The sequence below is a fragment of the Nyctereutes procyonoides genome, unplaced genomic scaffold, assembly GCF_905146905.1.
Source record: "Nyctereutes procyonoides isolate TBG_1078 unplaced genomic scaffold, NYPRO_anot_genome, whole genome shotgun sequence".
Lineage (NCBI taxonomy): Eukaryota > Metazoa > Chordata > Mammalia > Carnivora > Canidae > Nyctereutes > Nyctereutes procyonoides.
In genome coordinates, this window is record NW_026575052.1 from 27,373,486 (window position 1) to 27,396,096 (window position 22,611).

Sequence of the window (22,611 nt, forward strand, 5' to 3'; positions counted from 1 at the left end):
TGCTTCACAAATCTACGTCATCCTTGTGAGGATCCATGCTAATCTGACACCCTCCCAATTTTACTCTGTGCTATGTAAAGGCCAGCAAGCCCTGACCTTTAAGATTAAATGAGGTCAAAGGAGTGGTCATAGTACTGGTATCCTTATAAGAAAAGGAAGAGAGGGGCAGCCTTGGTGGCCCAGCGGTTTAGTGCTGCCTTCAGCCCAGGGCCTGATCCTGGAGTCCCGGGATCGAGTTCCACGTCAGGCTCCCTGCATGGAGCCTACTTCTCCCTCTGCCTGTGTCTCTGCCTCTTCTCTCTCTCTCTCTCTCATGAATAAATAAATAAAATCTTTAAAAGAAAAGGAAGATAGGGGCACCTGGGTGGTTCAGTGGGTTAAGCATCTGACTCTTGACTTCAGCTCAGGTCGTGATCTGAGTTGTGAGATTGAGCTCTGCATCGGGCTCTCTGCTTAGCATGGAGGCTTCTTTTCTCTCTCCCTGTTCTTCCCCCTGTAATCTCAATCTCTCTCTAATTAATTAATTAATTAATTAATTAAAGAAGAAGAAGAGGAGGAGGACGAGACAGCAAGGATGTGCATGCAGAGAGGAAAGGCCATTTGAGGACACAGCAAGAAGGTGGCCATCTGCACGCCAAGGAGAAGAACCTTGGGAGAAACCAACCCTACTGACACCTTGTTCTTGCACTTTCAACCTCCAGAACTATGAGAAAATTATCTCTTGGTTGAGACACCCATCTGCAGTATGTTGTTATGGTGGCCCTGGCAAACTAATACAGGTCTTGGAAAACATCTAAGATTTACTGAGGAGTTTAGAATTTATTCTGTAACCAGTAGGGGGTGATTTGGGTTGAAAGCTGGGAGTAACAGGATCAGAGCTTTGGACAGGAGGATCACTGACGCCCCTTTTTCCAGCTGGAACCATGGAAGGTGCAGAAGAGAAGAAAAAGGTTCCTGCTGTGCCGGAAACCCTTAAGAAAAAGCGAAGGAACTTCGCGGAGTTGAAGATCAAGCGTCTGAGAAAAAAGTTTGCCCAAAAGATGCTTCGAAAGGCAAGGAGGAAGCTTATCTATGAAAAGGCTAAGCATTACCATAAGGAATACAGGCAGATGTACAGAACTGAGATTCGCATGGCGAGGATGGCGAGAAAAGCCGGCAACTTCTACGTGCCTGCAGAACCCAAGTTGGCATTTGTCATCAGGATCAGAGGTATCAATGGTGTGAGCCCAAAGGTTCGAAAGGTGTTGCAGCTTCTTCACCTTCGCCAGATCTTCAATGGCACCTTTGTTAAGCTCAACAAGGCTTCAGTTAACATGCTAAGGATTGTGGAACCATATATAGCATGGGGGTACCCAAACCTGAAGTCAGTGAATGAATTGATCTACAAGCGTGGTTATGGCAAGATCAACAAGAAGCGAATTGCCCTGACAGATAACACATTGATTGCTCGGTATTGGTAAATATGGCATCATCTGCAAATATAGATCTGATTCACGAGATCTATACCGTTGGAAAACGTTTCAAAGAAGCCAATAACTTTTTATGGCCCTTCAAATTATCTTCTCCACGCGGTGGAATGAAGAAAAAGACCACCCATTTTGTAGAAGGTGGAGATGCTGGCAACAGGGAAGACCAAATCAATAGGCTCATTAGAAGGATGAACTAAGGTATCTACCATGATTATTTTTGTAATCTAGTCAGTTAATAAATGACTACTTTCAAATGAAAAAAAAAAAAAAAAGGAGGACCACTGCCAGAGAAGTACAAAGGAACTTTGGAGCAAGGAGAAGTAGAGACAGAGAAAAACCGGCTGGGAGGGATTTTAAGAGTATGGGTGGGAAATGAGGGTTCAAACAAAGGCAACTGGACAGACAAAAGAATGGTAAGAAGGTAGAATCAGCAGTGTATTGACCAGCTGGACATGGGGAGCTGTGAAAGGAAGCAATACAGAATCCTGCCAGCTTCTTGATTGGATAGTGATTGTAGTGCACATTTATGTTTCCCACGTAGCTTCCTCCATCCCAAAAACACTCTAGAATTGACCCCAAATCTTCCCTATTGTGCAGCCCTTGTGTTTTGGGGAAGCTTACCCTATCCCAACATTAATGGCAGGCTTTTACTGACGTACACTAATTAGCACATGCCATTGCTCTGGGTAGTTTTTGGTTCAGGAGTGAGCATGTGATCTAAACATGCAATGGAGGTGAGTGTCAGAACTCTCAACTGAATGTTCTCCCTCACTGGACAAGAACAAGGAAGCTTATATACCTGACTTAACTGGCAAACATCTTGTGACCCCAGGGGAATGAGCCATAGACTAGAGCTGACCATGTGCTGAGCAGAGCAAAGATAGATCCCCAGAGACACCTTCGGGCCGTTGGATCAACGGACCATGAAGTCCTGGACGCCCCAGTCATGGAGTCTAGAAATCCCCTGATGTTTAAGCTGGTTTGAATTGAATTTCCCTATTACTTGAAAGATAGATACAGATAATCAGGTGAATGGTGGAGCCATTAACTGGCATATGCAGGGAAAAGGAGGGGCTGGTTTGAAAGGAAAGAAATTTCACCTTGAACTTTCACAATCCCACCTCTTTGCTCAAAGTTGATTCTTGGGTCTGGAACGACCCTCTCCTCACGTTTTTAGGCCTGCTAACAAAGTCCTCCTCATACCCAGAGGCCCCATTTTTATGCACCTTCCTTTGTAAAGCCTTTGTGAATCCCTATGAGGTCCAGGTCAGAGATTACCACTCTTTTGTAACTTCCATAATATTTTGGACACAGTTCTATTATAGCTTTTATCATTTCATGTTACTATTTCCTTCACTGAGCACCAACCTCCTAAACAGTCCAGAACATGTCATATTCATCATGTCCACACCATAGCCCTGCAGCATTTGAGCATCTTGAATAAATGATAGCTATTCTTCCCCCATATTCTTCTCATACTAATGAAATTCCTTGCCACTCCACCCACTTTGGACTGAGGTAAACTCTGGCTATCAGATCATGGATTAAATTATATAAAGATTACTCAAAAAAAGATGAAAATATAGGAACAAAAGGAAGGGGTATTTTTATGGAGCTGGGAACACAGAAAAAGAAAAGTTGGATCAAATGAGTACCTTGATTATAATGATGTGATTGCTGTTCCTTTGCCAAATTATGAGGGTGACACACACACCGAATCTCTCTGGATGTATGAGATGGGTTTACAATGTCTCCTAGTACTGCTGAAGACTGTGGGAAGAATCTAAAATCGGCACTACCCACACATAAGGTCGCATCATGCCTATCAATTTATTTTGATATCATTGAAGGCGTTTTGGAGCAGTGCTCAAGAAATAGCTCAACCAAAAGAACATTTAAATTTAAATTAGGTAAAAATGAACTCTAGTGATTTAAATCCATTAACCTTACATAATAAAATTTCAAACATAGTACTGTAATTTCAAAATATGAAAAAAAAAACCTTTAATGATTTGAACTCAGAGGAGATAAGTTCTATCTGAATCTTTGCAGGAAAAAGTTGAAGAATACCAGTTTGTCCCCTTCAAATCCATTTGGAAATGTGAATTGCTAGCGAGGCAAGTATAGCCACACCTAGTTTGATGATGATAATAATGAATGATGATAGCCATTTAAAAAGATTCAGAGTGCTTGCTTTGTGCCAGGTGTTATTTGAGGTGCAGAGGACACAGCAGTAAACAGATACATCTGAATAATAATGGTAAGAAAGACATTCACTGAGCCCTTGCTACTATGGGCCAGACCCTGAGCTAAGTGCTCTGCATATATTGGCTCATTCATTCCATTCATACCATGATTGTTCCCATTTTACAGGTGCAAAAACTGAGTTTTAGATAGGTAACCCTCCAACATCACAAAGCCAACTGAAGTAGTGCAAATAGGACTCTATCTAGGCCTATTGGATTCCAGAAGTCACACAGCAGTTGAATATAAATGGCTGCTAGAAATGTTCCATGGGTAGGGAGCTAAGCCATTTTAAATCCTATTCACTCCTTTTGCTTACAAATTCCATATTTACAGTTGGCATGAAGGTAAAATTCAAGATAGTTGTACCAAAACTTCAATAACTTTAAATTAGTGGAGCCCAATCAATGAGTTTTCATCAGGGCATTATCAATGACTTAAGTTCATGGACCCGGAAGATTATGCAACCTAATCTGTTGCATACTATTTTTACGTTGGCAAACTATTTTTACCACTTTTTAAAAATATTTATTTATTTCAAAGAGACAGTGTGTGTGCATGAGTGGGGAGAGAGGCAGAGAGAGAGGGAGAGAGAGAATCTCAACCACACTCCCCGCTGAAAGCATGGAGCCCAACGTGGGGCTTGATCTCACAACTCTGAGATCATGACCTGAGCCAAAATCAAGGGTCAGATGCTTCACTGCCGAGCCACCCAGGCACCTCTATTTTTTAGCACTTTAATTCAGGGTTTTCAGTGTTTCACTACTACCCATTGTGACTGTTGTAATATGTGTACACAACTTGTCCTATTATTTACTTAAAATTGATTCGTTGTTTTTCGCTTAATGTTTTAAAGGAAAATAATATCCCTACTATAACTAAAGGGGATGAACTAATTCATTCAACAAATATTTATGAAGTGCCTAACATGCATGAGGAAGTGGGAATATAGGAATGAAAAATACACCAAAAAGAATCCCTGACCTCATGGAGCTAATGTTCAAGTAGGGGTGACAGACAATACACAAGGTTAAAAAGTAAAATATAGGGGTGCCTGGTGGTTCAGTCATTTAAGCGTCTGCCTTTGGCTCAGGTCATGATCCCCAGGTCCTGGGATGGAGCCCTGTGTCAAGGTCCCTGCTCAGCAGGGAGTGTGCTTCTCCCTCTACTCTCTCTCCTCCCCACTGCTTGTGTTCTCTCTCTCTTAAATAAATAATTTTTTAAGTAAAATATATAGAACATAAGAGAGTGATGGTACTAAGGAAAAAAAAGAGGGGGTCAGTTGGGGAGGGTTAAAATTTTGGATAGAATGGCAAGGGAAGGCCTCATTGAGATGGTGACTTTTTTTTTTTTTTTTTGAGATGGTGACTTTTGAATAAAGACCTGAAAGGGACCACACATATGAAAATCCAAGACAAAGGCAATCTAGTGAGTGAGAACAGACAGTGCCAAGTCCTGAGAAATGAGCATGCCTGGTGCTTTCAACAAAAAGGAGGTCATGGACAGAAGCAAGACTATACAGGAAGCTATTGCAAAAATCCAAGCAAGAGATGATGTTGGTTGGTGGCAAGAAATAATCAAATTCTAGAAATATTATGAAGGCAGAGCCAACATTTGCTGATGGACTAGTTATAGAGTACAAGGGGAGATGAATGAAGAAAAACCCTAGAACTTTTGGCCTAGGAAGCAACTGGAAGGATGGAGTTCAATACGTTTCATCTTCTTTTTTAAATCCCTCCATAGATCCTCCCCCGTCCCCCAGATCTGGATTTCTGCTGGATTTCTGTGACTTGCATCACAGCCTCCCCACTCAGTGGAAGAAATTTAGAAAGCACCAGTATTCAAAAGACCAGATTTAAAGCTGCTTGTGGTTTTGATGATCTAAAGTCTGTGTCTGTCCCACAGTTCTAGGATTCTGCAATCTTGAAATGATGACACTGGGAAAATTAGTGCTTTTTTCAGGGATTCAGTAGACACCTTTGGAATACTGAAATTCTGTATATGGTAAATATAGTGCCCACATCTGAATATCATAAATATGCTGAAATTCTGTCTACCACAATTCTGGTACATAGGTTGATTAGCTGGGTAGTAAGGAACACAAGCTTTCAGAGAGAAAAGAAACATTCCTGGGATCCCTGGGTGGCGCAGCGGTTTGGCACCTGCCTTTGGCTCAGGGCGCGATCCTGGAGACCTGGGATCGAATCCCATATCGGGCTCCCGGTGCATGGAGCCTGCTTCTCCCTCTGCCTATGTCTCTGCCTCTCTCTCTCTCTCTCTCTCTCTCTGTGTGACTATCATAAATAAATAAATTAAAAAAAAAATTAAAAAAAAATAAAAAAAAGAAACATTCCTGGCTCTTAAAATTTAGGGTATAAACAGACCTATACTTGATAAACTGTGTACCACTTTTGTCAAGTGAATTAATGCAATTGTTTAGCATCATAAGTTCAAACTTTATTTTCACGTTTCCTGGCTTACTCATTAGTTCAAGAAGACATTAAATAAAGCAAAAATATGCAAGCGGTGAATAAGTTTCATGCCGAACCAAGATACCACAAAAGAAAAACAAGGTAATCTGATTTTATCTTAAACACTGGCCTATTACTTTAGTATTAAAATAGCTGTGGCATTTGAGTATAGAGACAATTTGTAGAAAAATAAAGCCTTTTTTGGCACTGATAAATCATTAAACATCTATCTTAATGGTTTCAACATAAAAAATGGCTTACTAGCCTTGTCAGTAAATAACCCGCATTGCTTTCAGTTAGACAAATTAACATATTTCTAGTCACTGTATCCAGACCCTACAGCCATTTCATCAAATTATAAAATTTGACTATGAATTATGTTTACTTTTATATTGGGTAGTCTAGCAAATGGAATATTTAAAATATGATAAAATTAAAGACTCTCCTGTAACTACCTCTAAACAGATGCCTAACTAAATGTTCAAGACTGGTTTCTCTATAGGGCTGGAAATCTACCAGTCTAGTGGCTCCTGGACTCCATGACCAAACTCATCTCTTACCCCAAATTGCCCATATTCCTGTGTTCTGCATATCCGTTAATGACATCTCTATCCACCTGGTCAACCAGGCTAAAAACTTGAATTATCTTTGGCCTCTCTCTGCCCTTCACTTCTTTTATCTAATTAATTGCCAGATATGGTTCACTGAACTTCCAAACTGACTTCCCTGTATCGAATCTCTACCTTCTTCACCCCACTGCCAGAATTCTCTCCTTAAAGCTCAGATTTATGTTGTCACTTGCTCAAAAATCTTACTCTTCCCTATTCCCTGTGGAATAGCCTAAACTCTTTAGCACCTGGGGCTTTCCACAATTTGGCCCCATTTCCCCCACCACCTCTTGTTTTGATTACAACAGGATTTAATTTGTAAGGGTGACTGAGTAATGACAGAGTGGTCAGTGCCATTGAAAGAAGTTTTATTGCTCACATATCTCAAAAGAAGGGGGCACATTATGCTATTCAAAACCACATAGGGAGGGACGCCTGGGTGGCTCAGCGGTTTAGAGCCTGCCTTCGGCCCAGGGTGTGATCCCAGGGTCCTGGGATCAAGTCCCACATTGGGCTCCCTGCATGGAGCCTGCTTCTCCCTCTGCCTGTGTCTCTGCCAATCTCTCTCTCTCTCATAAATAAATAATCTTAAAAAAAAAAAAAGCCACACAGGGAGGTATTAGGGTCAGGAAGGAAAACAAAAGGAGTGAAAGGAGAGCATGATCCAGAGCCTTTATTGTGGTTTCTGTGGGAAGAAACGGGTGACACAGAGTAGGCAAATTTGAGTGAGCTTAGGATGGGATACTTTGAATAATGTCAGTGCACTCTGTAATAAAAAAAGGTGTCTCTCATTGTCCAGTACTCAGCCCTGGGGTGATTTAGGGCAAGGGAACTATTGGCTTGGTGTGTGAGAGTTAAAGGAAGTAGTTGGGGATACAGACTTTCAATTGTTTGGTTAGTGGAAGCTGTGTGCACTGGCAAGTTGTTTGTTACTGTAGGAGTTAGCTCACTTTAGGAGGGACAGCTCCTGGGAGTGGAGGGTGCCTAAGTCCCCAAGATATCACAGCATTTTAAAATGCAGGGAATAAGAAACATAACTAATACACATCTCCCTTCCCATGAACCTTTGGCTCATAGCTCTAGTCACCCCAGAAAATGCCTTTCTGTATGAAGTTCTACAGTGCATCTCTCAACAACACCACTGCCCATAGCTGTGATGAAAAGCACCCCAAGTCTGGTAGCACGTAACTGGTAACCTTAAAAATAAAACTGCATTATTTTCCCAGCAAAAATATGTTTATTCGAGAATAGCAGAGAATTGTGATCCAGGGCAAGCAACTTATGGCAACACCAAAGATATGACCAGAGAGCAAACCAGAGTTGGCTCATTTGTGGGGCGTGGGGGCAGTTGGGGAAGCTGTTATAAACAAGAAGTCATGGGATGCCTGGGTGGCTTGGGGGTGGAGCCTCTGCCTCCCACCCAGGGTGTGATCCTGGAGTCCCGGGATTGAGTCCCGCATCAGGTTCCCTGCAGGGAGCCTGCTTCCCCCTCTGCCTGTGTCTCTGCCTCTCTCTCTCTCTGTCACTCATGAATAAATAAAATCTTTTAAAAATAAAAATAAAAAATAAACAAGAAGTCCGTTGGAGTAAAATGGACAGTGGCTTCTCATTGGCCCGGTTGTGACTGCTTCTCATTTGGCTGGGCCGTTCGAGGAAAGCCTTTCTTCCTTTTGCTAAGGTAGTAAGATTATATCCCAGTGCAAGGTCCTACTCTCCCTGTTGGATTTGCAACTAGCAAAGACTGGTAGGGCATGAGAGCTCCCCCTGCTGAATCTCCTGACTGCATTTTGATGAAGTTTCTCTTTAATAATTTTCACAATAACCATGATCCCTTCTCTATCTCCACCCCCGCCCCCCTACTAAACAAGTGATTGCATCTGACACAAGTACCCATCCAATCTACAGGGGTGGCTGGCAACATGGGACTGTTATGACCCTCCCCAAAAGACAAACTGGGCCAATCAGATGTCCTCTTTTCAAATTAAGAGCCGACAAGAGGAATCCCTGGGTGGCGCAGCGGTTTGGCGCCTGCCTTTGGCCCAGGGCGCGATCCTGGAGACCCGGGATCGAATCCCACGTCGGGCTCCCGGTGCATGGAGCCTGCTTCTCCCTCTGCCTATGTCTCTGCCTCCCTCTCTCTCTCTCTCTCTCTCTGTGACTATCATAAATTAAAAATTTAAAAAAAAAAAAAAAAAAAAAAGAGCCGACAAGAGATTTCCAGTGGATGGTAAAGTGAACTGGAAGGCCCTGAAGTCAACTCAGGACCTTTAAGCCAGGGATGGTCTAGTGCTCCACCCCTCCTCCTCCTCCATCCCTTACTAATGCCAAAATACTACAAATAGCGCATAAATTATCTTGGGCTGGTGCTGGAAATTTTTTGTTTTTAATGTTTCTTTCAAGGACGAAGAATAACAGGTACAGTGACAAAACGGGGGTAAACAAGTCTGACTTGATCAAGCCCGAGACGAGGCCACAAGGATGCCTTTCTACACGCCCCCAAACGTGTTGCAAAGTGTTTTTAATTTTATGTAAACATTTAATGAGCATCACATAAACACAGTCTAGTACAACGCATCCAGCAATGGGCGATTCCAGCTCCTTTTTAAGTTCCCCACACTGGGCTCACACTGTGCAGGGTAGAAATCTGCCCCGGGGCGGCGAGGGGTGGGGGTTCTACTGCTTCCCGCCCCTAATCACGTGGGACCAAGTCCGCATACTTTCGATTGCTTCTGCCTGGGCAGAGCCGCCGGAATCGACTGCTCCGGTCTGGCTCGTCCCCGGCGCGGGAAAACTTCCAATCTCGCCCCGCGGCCGCCGAGACCCTCCACGTCCCTGAGCTGCCCGCGCTTCCTCCTACTTTTCCGTCCCGGGCTCCCGGCATCGCACGAGTGGAAGCGGAGACGCTCAAGCCGCAGTCACCGTCATGTCCGAGGCTTATTTCCGGGTGGAGTCGGGTGCGCTGGGGCCTGAGGAAAACTTTCTGTCCTTGGACGACATCCTGATGTCCCACGAGAAGCTCCCAGTGCGCACAGAGACCGCCATGCCCCGCCTCGGCGCCTTCCTCCTGGAGCGGAGCGGTGGGGCCGAGACTGACCACGCGATCCCTCAGGTGAGCCTCGCGGCGCGGCATCCGCCGGAAAGACTACAGTTCCCAGGGGGCCGCGCGGCCACGTCGCGGGGCGCCGCCCTCCCTGGGATTTGCCGCGCTGCCGCGGTGCGGGGAAGCGGGCCTCCGCGCGCTCCGCTGGTTTCTGAGCGTTCGCCCTCGGTGCGGAACCGGATTGGTCCCACGTGGTCAGGCCGCTGCTTTCACTTTTGAAGCTGTCCAAGTTGAGCGGTGTCCGCCCCCCCCCCCCGCCCCGTGTGTCGAAGGCTGTAGAATTGGCTACTGCTGGCCGTTTCGGGACCGGGGTTCTGATCACGTCTGTCTTTAAACCAAAGCTTTGGGTCTGTAGGAGGACGTGATACGTGTCGGAGCCGCACGTGGCGAGGTTCGTTCCTGCGCAAGGATGAGGGCTCCTCCGCGAGCGTCCACGGGCCACGCGGGCGTGGGTGGAGCGAGGGAGAGGATCCCTCCACGACGCCTTTCATCCTGCGACCCTGTGCTCGGACGCGGCCGCACGCTAGGGATCGAGCCAGGACGGGTTGTGCACCTGCACCTGCTCAGGGCCCGCTGCCCGCGGTGCGCTTGGGACTGCAGTCTGGAGCTGTGACTGCGCACGCTAGTCTGTCCCGGGAAGGGCTCGTCGGCGTTATTTTGTTGTTTTCTCTTTCATCTACATTTTGTTTGGAAGGGTGTGTTACTTCGGCATATTTTTTTTTTTAAGATTTTTATTCATTCATTCATAGAGATGCAGAGAGAGAGAGGCAGAGACACAGGCAGAGGGAGAAGCAGGCTCCATGCGGGGAGCCCGACGCGGGACTTGATCCAGGGTCTCCAGGATCACGCCCTGGGCTGCAGGCGGCGCCAAACCACTGCACCACCGGGGCTGCCCTTGTTTTGTTTTTTTTTTTATCGAAGTAATGCATATACAGCGTTTTAAAGGTCAGAGGGTACCAACAAAATTTATGTCAGAAAGTAGTAGTAGGTTCTGCCTTGCTTTCCCACACTTTCTGGCGACTTTTTAAATAGTTTCTTCAGGATTCGCCTTTTCTTTTTTTTAAGATTTTATTTGACAGAGAAACAGGACAAGTAGTAGGAGCCGCAGGCAGGGGGGGGGAGGAGCAGAACCCCTGCTGAGCAGGGAGCTCGTTGTGGGGCTAGATCCCAGGCCCGGGGTCACGACCTCAGCCCAAGGCACATGCTCAACCTAGACCTGAGCCACCTCGGCGCCTCACTTTGTTTTCAAATAAGAGTCTTAAGCTTGTTTTCTTGATTTGTAAAAAAATAAATTATTTCTTGGCTTTGCGTTTTAGTAGATAAAGGATTTTGTTCTCCTACACACTGGTAAACTGAGATGCACTGCCCTTTTTTACTTTAAATTTAATTAATTAACATATAATGTATTATTAGTTTCAGAGGTAGATGTCAGTGATTCATCACTTGCATAATAACACCCAGTGCTCATTACATCATGTGCCCTCCTTAATGCCCATCACTGGGTTACCCCACCCCTTCCCTCCAGCAACCCCTCCTCTTGTTTTCTGTGAGGAGTCCATTATGATTTGTCTCACTCTGATTTCATTTTATTTTTTCCTCTCGTTTTATTTCTTCTTCTCTTCCCCTATGATCCTGTTTTATTTCTTAAATTCCACAAAGGAGGGAGATCATATGATAATTATATTTCTCTAATTGAGTTATTTCACTTAGCATAATACTCTGATTCCATCCATGTCATCACAAATGGCAAACTTTTTTTTTTTTAAGATATTATTTATGTATTCATGAGACACAGAGAAAGAGAGAGGCAGAGACACAGGCAGAGGGAGAAGCAGGCTCCATGCAGGAGCCCATCGTGCAGGGCTGGGAGGGATGCAGGGAGCCCATCGTGGGACTCAATCCCAGGTCTCCAGGATCACACCCTGGCTGAAGGAGGCACTAAACCACTGAGCCACCCAGACTGCCCAGACTTTTAATTTTTTGATGGCAGAGTAGTATTCCATTGCATATATATTCCACATCTTTATCCCTTCATCTGTTGATGGACATTTGGGCTCTCAACTTAGTTTGGCTATATGTCCACAATAGCTCTGGACATTGCAGCTATGAACATTGGGGTGCAGGTGCATCGCTGCCCGTCCTTTATTCATATTGCCTTCTTTTACCTAATGTCACTTTGTGTTCCAGGATTCCATCTAGGAATTCCCATTGCATTTAATATCTGTCTCCTTAGGCCACTCTTCGCTGTGACAGTTTATCAGCTTTTCCTTGTTTTTAATAACTGACAGTTTTGTGGAGTGCCATGCAGATAATTTGTGGAATGTTCCTCAATTGGGATTTGTCTGACATCTCCCTCATGGTTAGGCTGTAGTGACAGGTTTTGAGGAGGAAGAAAACCGAGGTAAAGTGCTGCTTTTATCGTATCATATCAAGAGCTCATGCTGTCGGCATGACTTATCACATTGATAGAACCTTGATCACCCAGCTGAAGTAGTGTTTCTCAGGATTCTTTCCCATAAAGCTACTTTTTTCCACCCTCCATACTGTTCTTTTTTGGGGGGGAGTCATGCACAGCTTCACTTAAGGAATAGGGAGTTACGTACTTCTTTTAGGGCAGAGTGTCTATATAAATTATTTAGAATTCTTCTGCATGGGAGCTCTGTGTAGGAAGGTTTTTAAGGACATGTTTAATTTCATTTGTAGATATAGATAGAACTATTCACATTTTCTATTTCTTCCTGTGTTACTCTTGGTATATTGTTTTCTCCCCTAGGAATTTGACAATTTCATTGCCATTTTCAGATGGAGTGGTACAATATTCGAAATCTCCTTTTACTGTCTTTTTGACATCTTTTTGACATCTGTAGGATTATGTTGGTGTCTTGGTTTTTTATTCCTGATAAGAAGTTATGCCCCCTTCATTAGTCTTGCTAGGTGTTTATCAATTACATTAGTCTTGTTTTTTTCTTCAAATTTTTTATTTAGATTCCAGTTAACATACAATGAAATATTAATTCAGGAGTAGAATTCAGTGATTCATTACTTACATATAACACCCAGTGCTCATCATAATAGGTGTCCTCCTTAATCCCTATCACTCATCCAGGCCATCCCCCACCCACCTAACTCCATCAACCCTTGTTTTGTTTGCTATTGTTAAGAGCCTTTTATGGTTTGTTTCCTTCTGTCTCTCTTTTTTCCCCTCTCCCATGTGTTCATCTGTTTTCTTAGCCTTTTATTTGTTTTTTAAGATTTTATTTATTTGGGAGAGATAGAGTTCAGAGCAGGGGCAAAGGGAGAGGGAGAAGCAGACTCCCCTGCTGAGCAGGGAACCTGATGTGAGCCTCAATCCCAGGACACACCCTCCCCCATCATGACCTGAGCCAAAGGCAGACACTTAACCTACTGAACCACCCCAGTGCCCCTGTTTTATTTGTGTTTTAAAAGAACTTACAGCTCTGTTAATTTTCTCCTTTGTATCTTTGTTTTCTAGCTCATTAAGTTTTTTTTTTTTTAATTTTATTTATGATAGTCACACAGAGAGAGAGAGAGAGAGGCAGAGACACAGGCAGAGGGAGAAGCAGGCTCCATGCACCAGGAGCCCGACGTGGGACTCGATCCCGGGTCTCCAGGATCGCGCCCTGGGCCAAAGGCAGGCGCCAAACCGCTGCACCACCCAGGGATCCCCTAGCTCATTAAGTTCTTAATTAGTTCTTTCCTTCTACTTTCTTTGGACTTAATTTTCATTGTTTCCTACCACCACCACCCTCAGCACTAACAGTGCATTTTGAGATGGGTCCCCAGGTTATTGATTTTTCTGCCTGCCTTTATGCATTTTCTAGCTCTACATTTATTCAGAGCACACCTTTAATTGCATTCCACAAGTTTTGATTTGTTGTATTTTATTTTCATATCAATGAGTTCAAAATAATTTCTAATTTCCCTTGTAATTTCTTCTTTGACTCATGGGTTATTTAGAAGACAAGTGCTTAATTCTAAACATGTTGGGATTTTGCTCTTTATTTTTTGCTTTCGATTTTTAGCTTAATTCATTCCACTGTAGCCAAAGAATGTAATCTGAATGATTTCAGTCTTTTGAAAGTTAAGGCTTGCTTTATACTCCAACATAAAATCAACTTAACCATTCTATATGTACTTGAACCAGATGTGTATTATGAAGTCATGGTGTGTGATAAATAATGTAAGGTCAAGTTTGCTGTTTGTTTTGTTGAGATCTTTTATATTCTTACCTTTTGGCTGTTATTTATCTAAAGAGATATGCCAAAGTCTCCCACTCAGATTATAGACTTGCATTTTCTCCTTTTACTTCTGTCAGTTTAAACCGATACCTGTCTTTTTTTAAATTTATTTATTCATGAGAGACACACAGAGAGAGAGAGAGGCAGAGACACAGGCAGAGGAAGAAGCAGGCTCCATGCAGGGAGCCTGACCTGGGACTTGATCCCAGGTCTCTAGGATCATGCCCTGGGCTGAAGGTGGTGCTAAACTGCTGAGCCACCCGGGCTACCCACCTCTTTTTCTTGTGGATATGATGATCCTTTTATTCTTGTCAGATGTCCTTTTTATCTCTAGTATGCTTATTTCCTTTGACTACTATTTGCATGGCATTTTTTCAACCTTTCTGTGTCTTTATAATTAAGATATATTTCTTTTAAACAGCGTATAGTTGGGTTTTGTTTTTCTTTGGTTTGACAGTTTTCCAATTGGTGTACTTAATTTGTTTATATTTAATTATTGATATGTTTGTGTTTATTTTTGCCTTCCTACTATTTACTTTGTGTCCTGCATTTCCATGTTTCTTTCTGGGATCATTTTCATTCTCCTTTCAAGATTTCCTTACTATGTGTCTTCTGGTCTGTCTCCATTTCTGTCTGTACAAGGATCCCCAGGACCAACCCCGGGTTTGATGATTCACTAAGAGAACTCATAGGACTCAGCATACAGTCATACTAATGTTTAAATTTTATTTTTTTTTCATTTTTATTTTTTTTTATTATTATTTTTTTTAATGATAGTCACAGAGAGAAGAGAGAGGCAGAGACACAGGCAGAGGGAAAAGCAGGCTCCATGCACCGGGAGCCCGATGTGGGATTTGATCCCGGGTCTCCAGGATCGCGCCCTGGGCCAAGGGCAGGTGCCAAACCGCTGCGCCACCCAGGGATCCCCTAAATTTTAATATAATAAAAGGATACGGAGCAAAATCAGCAAAGGTAAAGAGTGTGTGGGATGAAGTTTGCAAGAAGCTGGACACAAGCTTCCAAGAGTCCAGCCCCAGTGGAGTCACACAGGATGCACTGAATTTCTCTAATAATGCATTATGACAACATGCGTGAAATATCGTGACCAGGGAAGCTCGTTAGAGGCTCACCACCCAAGGTGTTATTGAAGGCTAGTTACATAGGCACTCTACCTAACATATCAAGATTCCAGGCTCCCAGAGGGAAAGCAGGTATTCAGCATAAAGCACATTGCGTAAACTGTTTAAGCACAGTGACTCACTCATATCCATCCTGAGAATACTGGGAACCCTCCTGAAACCCAAGTTCTAGGACACCCACCAAAGACCAACCTTGTAAGCAGGCCCTTCTAAGGAGGGCAGTCTCAGGCTATGTTAACTTTCTGTACACTTCCTATCTGGAAATGTCATTATTTCACCTTTGCTTTTAAAGGTTATTTTCACTAGGCATAGAATTTTAGATTTGCGGTTATTTCAGGCCTTTTTAAGATGTCATTCGGGATCCCTGGGTGGCCCAGCCTTCAGCCCAGGGCGTGATCCTGGAGTCCCGGGATCAAGTCCCACATCGGGCTCCCCTTATGGGGCCTGCTTCTCCCTCTGCCTGTGTCTCTCATGAATGAATAAATAAAATCTTTAAAAAATAAGATGTCATTCTATTTTCATTATTTTGTGGCTTCCATCTGTTGAGAAGGTGACTTTGACTCTTTTTGCTCCTTTTGTAAAAGAGATGTGTTCCTCACTCCCACCAGCAGGACCTTCTGAGATTTTCTCTAGGTCTTCATTTTTTCAGCAATGTAAGATGTGCCTAATTGTGATTTTATTAGTATTTATCCTACTTGGTGTTCATAATGTTCCTGGAATCTGTGATTTAATATCTCTTTTTAGTTTGGAAAATCCATGGCTTTTGTCTTTTCAGATACTTTCTTTGCTTCAATGTACTCCTCTCTTTCTGGGCTTCAAATTCCATGCAGGTTAGACTTCTTTCTTTCTTCCTTTTTTTTTTTCTTTTTTTTTTCTTTTCTCTTTCTTTCTTTCTTTCTTTCTTTCTTTCTTTCTTTCTTTCTTTCTTTCTTTCTTCTTTTCTTTTCTTTCTTTTCTTTTCTTTTCTTTTTTTTCTTTTCTTTCTCCCTTCCTCTCCACCATATTCCATATGTCTCATGCTCTTTTCTCTATTTTCCTTTTATGCTTCAATTAGATAGTTTCTATTTACCCTTTTTTCAACTCATGACTCTATTTGTGTCAAATCTGGTAAGCTAGTTAATGTGACTTAATCTATTTTCTTTTCTTTTTCTTAAGGGGTGGAGGGACAGGCGGAGCACTATTCTCTCGGATAATGCTCAGAAAGAATCCTGATGCAGGGCTCAATCTCACATCCCTGAGATAGTGATCTGAGCCAAAATAAGAGTCAGAAGCCTAATGGACTGAGCCACCTAGGCACTCCCTACTGAATTTGTTTGTTTGTTTTTATTCATGAGAGACACACAGAGATAGAAACACAGACAGAGGGAGAAGCAGGCTCCATGCAGGGAGCCCGATGTGGGACTTGATCCCTGGACCGGGCTCACACCCTGAGCAGATGGTTGACTGCTGAGCTACCCAGGCATCCCTCTGTACTGAGTTCTTAAAGTTCGATTCTTGCATTCAGATCTGGAATTTCCATTTGATTTTTAAAAATTTATTTAAAGTTGGTGCCTAATTAGTCTTAATATTTGGTACCAGATATTGGACTTATTTCTCTCTCTGTCCTTTTTTTCTCAAATCTTGGTCCCTTATGTACTGGCTGCTTTGGCAGCCTTGAACTCAAGATTTGTCACTCCGGCCCTGTGAGGTTGGCAGAAAGCTCTGCTCACACACACCACAGAGCCATTCCTACCACAGAGCCATTCCTACCTTTTGCAGCAGTTTTATGCTGTTGCTGCCTCCTTTGATTCAGTTATGTTTGACTTTTATTTTTTTTGGACATTTCTCTTCATTTCTGGTCTATCATGGCCACCTCACCATATTTCCCAATTCTCTTAATGCTTTAAAAATATAGACATTTATCTTTTCTGTCACCTCTGAAGCTGTGAAGCGGGACAGAGAGGCGCTGTGGCCTGAGCTCAGGCTGATGCCACTTTTCCTGGGAGCCCCCGGCACCCAGGCTGGTGATTAGCACACAGTAGGCCCCCAGCACGTATATGAGCAATAGATATTCATAGGAAGCAGAAATGTTTATTATACTTCTGAAGTATCTGCAATTAGAAGTTTTTATTTGTGAGTTAGAAAACTTTCCCTTTACCCCATTCTTCTGTTCTGTGCTTTTGTGGACTAAATCCATTTCTCTCGCCACTCCATCATGACATTTATGAAACTTCAGCCCGTGAAGCTCAGTTTTTCAGGTCACATCCAGATCTTCTGTGTTTGGTAGCCCTGCCCCCAAAGAGAATAGGCAGCACTGATAGTGCTCAAGCAGTGTATATTTCCTTTCTGCCACACACATTTACTATGGTATTTGCTCTTAAAAATCTCCATTCTTGTCTGAGGCAGGGCTCCAAGCTTGAACTCCCCTTGTGGCTGGCGAAGGGACTTTTTGACAACAAGCGGCGGATCATTTCTGTGGAACTTCCCAAGATCTACCAACAAGGTTGGAGGACGGTGTTCAGTGCCGATGCCAATGTGGTGGACCTCCACAAGCTGGGGCCACATTTCTACGGGTTTGGCTCCCAGCTCCTACATTTCGACAGTCCAGAGAATGCAGACATTTCCGAGTCCCTCCTGCAGGCAAGTAATTAATGTGAAAACCCAGGACACTGCACATGCCCCAGGAGCTGGCATGGCAGTCACCAGACTTGCATCATTTATACAGTTAGTGTATTTGTCATTCCATGTCAACCAACAGACTGTTTTCCAATGATATACATACTTAAAAGTGATTGGTCTGGGCTCTTCATATTTGTTTATTAAGAATTGGGACCAGCAGGAAGTCCTGGAAATAAGAAAAGGATGATGGTTGAGCACACATGACAGGCACTCAAATGCACCCCAGCCCAGCCCAGCCCCGGGACTGGCAGGAATGCGTGTGTTCTTGTTCACTTTCCTTGTTTTGGGGTTAAGATGTGGCCCTGGGGATCCCTGGGTGGCGCAGTGGTTTGGCGCCTGCCTTTGGCCCAGGGCGCGATCCTGGAGACCTGGGATCGAATCCCACGTCGGGCTCCCGGTGCATGGAGCCTGCTTCTCCCTCTGCCTGTGTCTCTGCCTCTCTCGCTCTCTCTCTGTGTGTGACTATCATAAATAAATAAAAATTAAAAAAAAAAAAAAAAAAGATGTGGCCCTGCCTTGTACTCACTGTGTAATTTGGTCAAGCCACTTAACCTCTCTAGGCTTCTCAACTTTTACCTGCTAAATGGAAATATAATAGTGCTAAAACTATCACATCGCAGTGAGATGATGTGCTATTTCATAAATGGTGCCTATTACTGTCAGGTTACAGATAAAGTAATGTTTTATGTATATTACCATCCTTACTATATGACCTTATTTTAACTTTCCATAATTACTTTTTATCCTGCTAATATTAGAAGAAACCATCCTTCCTACCTCCTGTTTTACTTCCTCATTTCTAGCTTTAGAAGAACTGGAGGCTGAAGACACATTTTCTCCCTGGGCTGTGAACCCATGCCATCCATCAGGCTCAAGGGTTGTTTGGCCTAATATGTACAGGTGCTGTTTTTAATGTGGATAGGAAAGAAAAACTTTGTTGCAATCCATTCAGATAATACCTAGACTATAGACAGTTGGAGCTTAGGAAACTTGAACAGGAAACTAAAAATGAGGAAGATCCCTTGGTCTAACAATGTCACCAAAACATGTTCTTGACCAGGAACACTACCCTTTGTTAGTGAGTTCTGTGTTTTCTTTTCCCATCGCTGCTCTGAAGTCCTATAAAGTTGCTTATATAGGAGGTGACATTGCCGTGAGGCAGTTGATGAAACTTCAGCAGGGGCTTATGGTTTGGCCTCAGAGCCCTAGGGTAGAATGACACCCCTAGATCACACGTGTCTCTATCCTGCTCTCAGACTGAAAAAAATAGAAAATGTATTCAGTTAGATCAGTTTCTGGTTGAAACCTGTCATCATGTGTCACAGGACATTATTATGGCCTTTGTCACTAATAACAGTAATGGGTAAGGCTTTTCAAGGAGCTTACTCTTCGTAGCCATTTGCTAGGTGCTCTACATGTGTTCCTTCCCTGGTTTCCTGACAACCCATTGGATTTTCCTAACAGTCCATTTCACAGATGGGGAAATTGAGATGTAGCAATGTCATATAACTTCCTTGAGTGGTAAAGTTGCCTCAGACCTCCTTCAGACTGAGTCCGAGACCAAACTCTTTCCCTCCATGACTTTTAAACGTTCAGGGATGGGGCCACCAGGTTGGCTCAGTCAGTAGAGCATGCAACTCTTAACTCAGGGTTGTGAGATCGAGCCCCACTTGAACTCAGTGTAGAGATTACTTAGATACAAAATCTTTAAAAAGAAAATGTTAGCCATAAAGATGGATCTGATTTCTCTTACTCCCTTCTCCCTCCAGACATTCATTGGACGATTTCGCCGCATCATGGACTCCTCCCAGAACGCTTACAATGAAGACACTTCAGCCCTGGTAGCCAGGCTCGACGAGATGGAGAGGGGCTTGTTTCAAACAGGACAGAAAGGACTAAATGACTTCCAGTGTTGGGAGAAGGGCCAGGCTTCTCAGATCACAGCTTCCAGCCTTGTTCAGAACTATAAGAAGAGAAAACTCACTGACATGGAAGGCTGAAGGCCAGAAGAACACAGAAGTGCTCCTGGTGGAGTTACCACTGTGTGTCCTTGAAAGGAGCCTCGCTGGCCTTGTCTAGGACCAGAACCGTGTCCCATGTCATGGCTTATTCCTGGCAGCAGTCCCAGGAGTGAGACCATCTGGTTGGGACATGCTGAAGGATGTCCCTGGCCTGTAAGGCTTACAAAACTATCCTATCCTGCTGACCCACAGCCCAGGCCTACCTAACCCATTCATCCACAGCCAGGGAGAAACCTAAGTTCTCCAGAAATAGGGGTAGTTAATATATGCATTGCAATACAGTTGGAACTGGGATCCCTCATGCTTGAGAGTGTCACAGCCTCCCATGTCCACTTTCAGTGGCTCCAAAGCACAGGTACAAATGGGCCATCTTAGCCTGCTCATAAATATTCTCTCAAGCCTAACTGCCCCATCTTCCTTGTGTTTGCCCAGAGGACGGCACCCCCAAGACACCAGCCTTACTTGTATCTCCTGCCTCTGGGGAGTTACCAATTTCCAAAAACAGTTGCCACAAATAAAGGAGAAAAAGGAAAAGGCAGATGAATGGCAGGCCTTCTAAAGAGAAGGCAGTGCTTTCCTCCTCTGTCATCAGGGCAGGGACTGAGTGTCTCAGAACTCAGCAGTCAGCCTGGGCGGGGGGGGGGGGGGGGGGGGGGGGGGATGATTAACCTGCTCCTGTCTTTTGGCTTGAGAGCTTCAGAACCACCTGCACAGCAATAATTTCCCTCCCTAGAAGAGCCAACAGGGAGTCCTTTGGAATTGCAAAGTAGTTATTAAAGGGTGTTAGCCAGCCCTTATTACTACATTGAAAGCTGGACTTTTAGGGTTGCTGGTTAGGAAGAGCCCCGTTTGAGAAGCTTAACATGGCAAATTTAAGTGGGCAGGAGGCCGTGACTGTGTTTCTCCTCTTCAGTAAATTCAGCAGCATGACTACCTAGAGGATTCCTGACCATTTACCAAGGATCTGTTTAAGCAAGCACAAAGCTCTTCCTCCGAAGATCAAGGCAGAAACGCGGGATCAGGAAGAGGCCTCATTCCCTGCAGGCCAGCATGTAAAGGGTAGTTGTGCTGCCACCAGCCTCCCACGAGTGACAGTTGTCTTTGTCATTAGAAATTATAAAGGGGTTTGGGTATCCAGATTGTGTACATGTCTCCCTGCAAATTTAGAATGCCACAATGGCTTTTAAAATGCATGTTTCAAGATGAAACCAATGTTTTTATAATTTAATTTTGATGCTAAATAAATGATCTATTTTGCACATGAATACATTTTGTACAAGTTTTATTTCTGTAACTCGAGTACTACAGACGATCAAAGTGATAAGAGAATTTTGTCTTTGATCGAATTCAACAGTAATGCCCAATTAAACCTGTGTGTCAGTGACTCCTCTTTTTTTTGCACCAGACTCGTGAATGTGAGGTACGTTCTCTGTAGGAACAAGACGTGTCCCGGAAAGGTGGGACTTCATTGCTAGCACAGCATTTACATATAGCCAGGGCCCTGGAGAGGATTCATAGAGTAAGAAGAGCATATCATTTCATTTTTGGAGTCACTATTTTCACAGATAGCTTTGTATTTAAAGTCTGGCCAAAGGCAGCTGCCATTTATTTTCCTCTTACTGGAAAAACAAACGCGCCAGAGTCACACACCAGGGCTATGTGGGGATGCATGTGCAGAATTTATCCCCTGTTTTACGTTTTGAACAGATTATTACAAATAGCTTTTGAAACCTGTTTCCAGTCACAAGTTTGCCTTCAAGCCTTTCAATTACTACCCTTCTTCCCTGCAGTCCTTCCCAAATCAGGCTTATAGATCACTATTTCAAAATGAGTCCAAAATGATTCACATAGCAAATTACTCTTAAAATCAAGGAATGGGGGAAATGTATGTCCTTTCCCCTTAAGGCTTTGTTCCCAGGTAACTGGCCTTAAGTACAAAGACCTCACCATATTCAGGTTTTTTTCCCTGGGACCATCTGGGCTGCAGAAGGAGTGGGGGAAGTCTTGGCCTCCTGGGTCAGTCCCTTGACCTCTGAACTTTAGAGAGCCCCAGGCTCAGTCCTTCCCTAGCTGTTCTCATCTCTGAGGGCATCTCATCCCATCTCAAGCTTTAAGTACCATCTATGTGCTGTTGACTGCCCAAAATTTCATCTCCAGCTCAGACCCCTCCCTCCCACTCCAGATTTTGCAGCCAGCCACCTGCCTGACATTTCTAAACATCTGACCTAACATCGCTGAAATTGAGCTAGTCTTCCTCCGTCTGCTCCTCCTATAATCTCTCTTCTCTGTTTCTGACTAAGGCCATCCTTCCCTGTTGCAGGGGACAAAAACCCAAGTACTTCCTTGGCCCTTTCCTTACTCTCTGTGTCTTTTGGGTCTACCTTCAAATCACTTGCACAACCTGACCATGTCTTTCCCACCTTGAGACCTCACCGTAGCGGCCAGAATGGTCTTATTCAAAAATAAATCAGATCTTACTCATTCTCAGCTCAAAACCCTATCTCTGAGAAAAAGGTCATTCCACCATCCCAGTCCCTTTTGTTAAAAAGTTCACTTAACCCCAGTGATCTGCTGTAGAAATTGTTTTTAATCTGCTTTTTGAAAGATTTATTTATTTGAGAGAGAGGGTGAGCAGAAGGAGG

At 43.7% G+C, this 22,611-nt stretch overlaps 1 protein-coding gene and 1 pseudogene across 1 annotated transcript; both read left to right on the forward strand.

Annotated features, from left to right (window-relative positions):
* The first annotated feature begins 923 nt into the window (after nucleotides 1-923).
* Nucleotides 924-1,674, forward strand: LOC129513909 (60S ribosomal protein L7-like; annotated as a pseudogene).
* A 7,489-nt stretch (nucleotides 1,675-9,163) lies between these two features.
* GINS3 (GINS complex subunit 3) lies at nucleotides 9,164-20,612 on the forward strand. Its single transcript, XM_055332911.1, has 3 exons — nucleotides 9,164-9,901; nucleotides 17,676-17,909; nucleotides 19,718-20,612. The coding sequence occupies exons 1-3, from the start codon at nucleotides 9,716-9,718 to the stop codon at nucleotides 19,946-19,948; spliced, it is 651 nt and encodes a 216-aa protein (XP_055188886.1). The 5' UTR covers nucleotides 9,164-9,715; the 3' UTR covers nucleotides 19,949-20,612.
* Nucleotides 20,613-22,611: the final 1,999 nt, after the last annotated feature.

What these genes read in the sequence shown, in the direction of transcription:
- GINS3 (XM_055332911.1), top strand. Translation starts at nt 9,716, where the DNA reads ATGTCCGAGGCTTATTTCCGGGTGGAGTCGGGTGCGCTGGGGCCTGAG. An exon ending in CTGACCACGCGATCCCTCAG is followed by an intron (nt 9,902 to 17,675) that starts GTGAGCCTCGCG and finishes TGTCTGAGGCAG; the next exon opens with GGCTCCAAGCTTGAACTCCC. An exon ending in TTTCCGAGTCCCTCCTGCAG is followed by an intron (nt 17,910 to 19,717) that starts GCAAGTAATTAA and finishes TTCTCCCTCCAG; the next exon opens with ACATTCATTGGACGATTTCG.